This window comes from Branchiostoma belcheri, unplaced genomic scaffold, assembly GCF_001625305.1.
Source record: "Branchiostoma belcheri isolate BF01 breed outbred unplaced genomic scaffold, Haploidv18h27 scaffold24, whole genome shotgun sequence".
NCBI lineage: Eukaryota > Metazoa > Chordata > Leptocardii > Amphioxiformes > Branchiostomatidae > Branchiostoma > Branchiostoma belcheri.
In genome coordinates, this window is record NW_017803843.1 from 2,260,829 (window position 1) to 2,266,805 (window position 5,977).

Sequence of the window (5,977 nt, forward strand, 5' to 3'; positions counted from 1 at the left end):
AACAGCACCAGAACAGTTGTGGTGGCGGCCAACTACCGACTCAGTGCCCTTGGCTTCCTGGTGGCAGGGCAGGGGGAGGGGGCGGCGACTGGCAACTTCGGCATTCTAGATCAGATAGCAGCTCTGCAGTGGATCCAGGACAACATCGCAGATTTCGGCGGTGACAAAGACAGGGTCACAATATTTGGACAAAGTGCGGGGGCTTATTCAGTTGTTCTTCATATGACACTGGACAAGAGCGACCACCTGTTCCGCAGAGCCATCGCCGCGAGCCCTCCTCTCTCCCTCTTCTTCAAGACCAGACTCGAGGCGCTTCTTTTCGGGGATGACTTTGCCCGTCTACTGAACTGTACTCCGGGAGACATGCAATGTATGAGGTCAGCCTCGACAACCGATATTGCCAAGGTTCAGACGGACATGTTAATAGAGATCCAGGATCCTTTCCAGAGGCTGATTGAGCACATGGAACCATGGGGACCAACAATAGACGGAGACCTTATTAGTAACCAAGTGATGGACGCGTTTGAAAACGGAGGTTTCAAAATAAACCCTTCATCGTCGGTTCAACGACCGAAGAAGCGGTCATGTTTGTTTCCTGTGTTTTTGCAAAGTTACCTGCTGTCGAATACGAAGCCGTGGTCTACGGACTCTTCCCGGCGGATGCAGAGAAGGTCCTCCGTTCGTACCCACCCTCCGGCAGCGGAGATGAGCGGTCTGTCGCCGTTCAACTGGTCACGCACTACCTCTTCTCTTGTCCAGTCCGCAAGACTCTGAGAAACGCAGCACGACGCGGAGACAGCAGCGTCTGGCTGTACGTGTTTTCTCACGCCCTGCCGCAGGGCTGGCCCAGGATCCTCAGCTGCTGCGACGGACATGTCTGCCATGCCACGGATCTCTTCTTCGAGTTTCAGTCACTCAAACTGACCAAATACAACTACACACACGACGAACAGATTCTTGCCGACTCAATGGCTTACTACTACGGAAACTTCGCTTACACAGGCGACCCAAATAAACCTGGACCACACCTGGCACAGGTCCAAACTGACATTCCTTGGCCACCATACCTACAGTCTAACGGTTTCAGAAATGTGCGTTTTGACGTTCCTAAGGACAGTATAGAGGAGCAATACCTGGAGGAGAGGTGTGACTTCTGGGACAGCATCAAACCATATCCATGAATACTTTTATTTGTGAAATCCAAAGGTCATCCTTATTTTATTTCATCCAGAAAGGCAGAGTTAACAGACAGGTATTAATGAAAATATGTTTCACTCAATCTATAAACATACATATGTACAAATAGCATCATAAAAGACATGTACACATGGCAAACACTTTAACTTTAAGCCAGTCATAAGCAGACCCTATAAGCAGATTATATACACATTAGGCAGCCTTTCAGTACACTTGCATATTTTGATTTTTGTGCAATAAGTTAAAACATCTCAAAGAGGCCACAGGTAATCTGGTAAAAACATGAGATCTGTTTGGGATGGCATGAAGTTTAGCTGAGGTGAGAACAGGTTAACTATAAGTCCAATTAATACACTATACACTGTACAACACATCACTACAATGTATGTTTGACCTTCAGTTTAGCCAACATAATATGTACTTACTGATAGATCTGGTGCTTACAATACCTTAACATGAACATATTACAATTACTCGATGTAATTTTCAATTTCTGGAAATAAAATCTCTGAAAAAGCATGTGTACAAAAATCATGTCCATCTTATAGACTATAATATACAGCTATACAGCATAATACTAGTATATGGAAGGATAGAAGGGCTCATAGGACGGATACCAACTGGTGTCACTGAGAAATGTTATAAACCAAACTTCACACTGAAGTAACAAAAACATCCAATAAGGAACATAGAATGCTGTTGCATTTATGCTAACCTGGAAAATGCTGAAAAAAAAGTTGCAAAATTTTGCCATCTCTCTTTTTCAATCTCATATCAAACTTGGAACGCAAACATTTAAACTAGAACACTCAGAATCCGCAAGGAACATATTCATGACAGATTTACAACAAACAGTCTCAATCATCCAGCTGACAAAGCATAGCGACACCCCTTGTGACCCAGTGGTCTGCTGCAGACATGCTTGGCAGGTTGACAGCTGTGACAAAGTTAGTGGAGTGGCCAGTTGAGGACAGGTTCCCTGCTCTCCTGGATGTCCTGTACAGTGGGCACTCATATATCCTCTTCTGAGCCACCTGCCCAGGCTCTGTGGTGGCTGCTGTGCTGCTGTCAGAAACAGAACTGGCCTCCCTCTCCAGCTGACTTACTGCTACCTGCATCATGAATATCATAGAAATTCCTGTCTTATTGTGGATTTCTTAACAACTCCCAAAATATTCTGGGTACAAGGTCTTACTTGCTATTTCTTTTCTGCTTATTGTACACGGCATTGCTAATTCTGTTGAATGCATGTAAACAGTAAACATTACATCAATGGTTTTGTAGAAGAGGAGACTTCCTACCATGAAACAATTAAAATCAAACACTTCTGACGATACCTGAACAGGGTCGAAGTGTATCTCTGGTAGTCTGGAGTACTGCTGGCTGGTGACTGTGTCCTGGAGACTCTCTGTCTGAGGGTCCCACCGTGCACCATCCAGGTACAGCCCAAACACCAACACACCTGCCTCCGGGGGCAGCTGTCCCTGCTGGGGGGAGGAAGGGAACATTGGAGAAATGAGGGGGACTATGGGGTCAGCACAAGTGTTAGTAAATACCATGGAGCTATTAGTATTATTCTCAAATAACAATAAATACACAATGGATGTCATCAAATGTCGGATGAAGTAGAGTAAGCTGTAGACATCACATTATGTCTACCCTACCAAGAAAGTTGTATACCAGTAGTCCTCTCTCCTGAAACAGTTACTAAAAAGGTCAGGGTTTCTGGCACCCCTCCTTATCTACACCAAGGCTAAATACCCCCTTGTGTAGACATACCATTCCAAACTTCCAAATAGCACTGGCAGGACATACATGTAAAGTAGCCTCTCTATTATAGCCTACCTTGAAAGCCCAGTTGAGGACACTGATTCCCTGTTTTGTGTCATTCAGAGCTTCTTCAGTGTCATGGCCTGTTGTCTTCACATGGAAGTCAAAGGTCAAGGAGTCTACCGACACGCCTGTCTTCCTGGCATGGTTTTGCAGAACCCCAGTCAGGAAACCTGTGGGAACAGGATAAACTCTATATACAGCCATGTTCATTGACATGTTGCCAAAACGCACCAAATGCACCAGTTCTACCGCCCCAAAAAACTTTAAAGTAGACTTATGTGGTTGTGCCCAACCTGCATTAGCTACAATTTTGACACTAGAATAATCATCACAAATTGAACACTCTGTGAATCTGACCTTGTGGGAAGAAGAATCCTGAGAGCCAGAAGCTGCGTGGTCCATCCCTGGTCACCTCACCCTCCCCCAGGTCCAGGGACAGCGGCGACTGTTTACTGACCGGCCGGTTGATGCCCATCTTCTTCTCCATGTTGCCGATGACCAGCTCTGCCCAGGTGGAGAAGAAGTCTGTCCGCTGAGCCAAGTCCTTCACCCAGGAGCCCAGCGGCTTGCACGACTCATACGCTGCCTCCTGAGGAGGGATATCAAGAAAGTCATCAGGAGGCTACAATATAAACGTCGCTTTAATCTTATTACATCACACTTCACTGCACTTGTTTGTTTGTTTGTTTTATTTCGATCTCCATTTAGTGTAATACATAAAGTTTACACTACTCTTCCTGGAGTCCAACTAACTAAACAAAAATAGTAAAAACAATAATAAATCAATCAAACATAATTTAAGATAAACAATAAATAACGGAATAATAATAATAATAAATTCATAACAAAGATTTATCCTGAGATAACAAAGGATAATTAACAAAACTCAGCATATAGAACTTAAAATGAACTGAATGGGAGGTCAGAGGTAAAAATAATAGAAAATGATATAACTGAAAGTGATTGGAAAACATAACATGCAACCAAACACTTTGAAAATCAAATTAACAATGAAGTAAACAAAATGTGGACTCAGAGAGTAATGACAAATTATATACAACTTTAGATGAAGTAGTCCATACATAACAAAATATAAATAACTGGAATGAAATGAAATGAAATATACAACTTTAGATGAAGTAGTCCATACATAACAAAATATAAATAACTGAAATGAAATAAACCAATAAATGACTGTACAAAAGGAAAAGAATTCGCCATGAAAATAATGATAAGATAGGGAGATAAATCGAATACTAGTTTACAAGGAAGTTCAAAAGGTCTTACCACCATAGAGTAAGGGTAGGGATAGATCTTGTGGGGTCCCACACAGTGACTTTTCCACCTCAAGACTTCCATACAATACCTTCTTTATCACACAGGAACTTGACACGTAAAGAAGCCAATACCAGGGAAGCTACAGCGAATAGAACCGTTTCTCACCTGCCACTTCTCTGGCACCCTCTGGACCAGGAAGGAGTTGTAGGCCTCCTCCAGGTGTTCTGACATCACCACCTCTCCCTTGACAGCCAGGGTGAGAGACCTGAGGGAGGAGTGCACCACTGCCAGCAGCCTGTTGTACCTGTCTATCTCCTGTCTCAGAACAGTCACCAGCGCTGAGTTACTCAGGTCATCAGGGTCTTCCTGTCCAACTGTTAACACATTGCAGAAAGTCAATAAGCTGGATGTTTTGAGTAAGTAAATACATGTAGTTTTACCTGCCAGTCGCTTTACTCCTGTCAGGAGTGTGCATGAATGACTTGGTATGAACATGCATACAAAAACATGAATACAATAATCGAATGAATAAATTACAGTCAAACCACTGTGTCTTCATATCCAATGGAATAGTCTTCTCCTAAATCATGTATCTGAATCACTACATTCTATGGACTCACCCTTCTCCCCCTTGGCCTGTTTCTCCAGGCTCTTTTTCCTCATGGCAGCCTGGTTACTGGCAAACATGGTGTTGAGAGTGGTACGTCCCACCGACCCGGCATCTCTGTCCCGGGCTGTACCAGGCTCATCCTGCTCCACTGTCTCAGGCAGGTGTTGTGAGATGTCTGAGATCACCTCAAGCACAATCTCATCACTACTCTTCCCAGATCTGTGTTACAAACAGAGGAAACCAGCATCATTAGTATCAAATACATGTAGTAATTCTGAATCATATGAACACAGTAAAATCTTGCTGACAAACAAGACACTTTTTATTTACAAGGCACTTATTATATGAAAACTTGTTGCCAGATTTCTAAATATACTTCCAGTCTCAAACCCTTCCTGACTGTAATTTCTGTGTGTTCAATTGCTATACCTACGTGTTGATGACACACAAAAGATGATTGTATTGAACTGTGTAGAATTCCTGTTGTTACTGTTATTTTTTCTGCCCAGGTAATAGTAATGACACTGCACACATTGTGATATGTGAGACTTTTCTTACCCTATAACACCGGTAGCCGTCAGCCTTGGCTGGACACTGATAATGGTCTCAATCAGTTCTGAAGCCTGGCTCCGGAGGAAGGCATTCTCTGCGTTCTCGTGCATGCCAAAGATGTCAGGAGAGTCTGAATTGGGGAGGGCATCTATGTATGCTCGGGACTCAGCTAGTGAGTAGGAAGTTGGCAATGGTTGGTATAACTGTGAAGCAAGAACATAGGCACAAAAATGTAAATGTTTCAGATTGTTAAAAGTATGTTAGTCAGGAGCATTCTGTTGTAGTCACCATCTACAGATGACAGCCATGGAATCATGCTTGGACAGAGTTAACATGACAACTAAGCAAGAGACAATTGATGTCCTGAAACCAGAATAAAAGAAAATAAAAAAAAAAGCATTTGAAATACATACCCCATCAGATGAATATGAGTACCCAGGGTTCAGGGCCTCTGGGCACAGAAACCTCTGTAGGATGCTGTGCAGGCACCTTCTGTCCCACGCATCG

General features: G+C 43.3%; 1 protein-coding gene and 1 pseudogene across 1 annotated transcript in view; one reads left to right on the plus strand and one right to left on the minus strand.

Moving 5' to 3' along the window:
- Nucleotides 1-1,200, plus strand: part of LOC109470936 — a 1,918-nt pseudogene extending 718 nt beyond the window's left edge.
- Nucleotides 1,201-1,221: 21 nt separating this feature from the next.
- The window catches only part of LOC109471121 (dynein heavy chain 6, axonemal-like), a 43,331-nt gene continuing 38,575 nt past the window's right edge, over nt 1,222-5,977 (minus strand). Inside the window, 3 exon segments of the mRNA XM_019770346.1 lie at nt 1,222-2,309; nt 2,535-2,684; nt 3,043-3,200. Coding sequence (XP_019625905.1) covers nt 2,055-2,309; nt 2,535-2,684; nt 3,043-3,200 — 563 coding nt within the window. The 3' untranslated portion in view covers nt 1,222-2,054.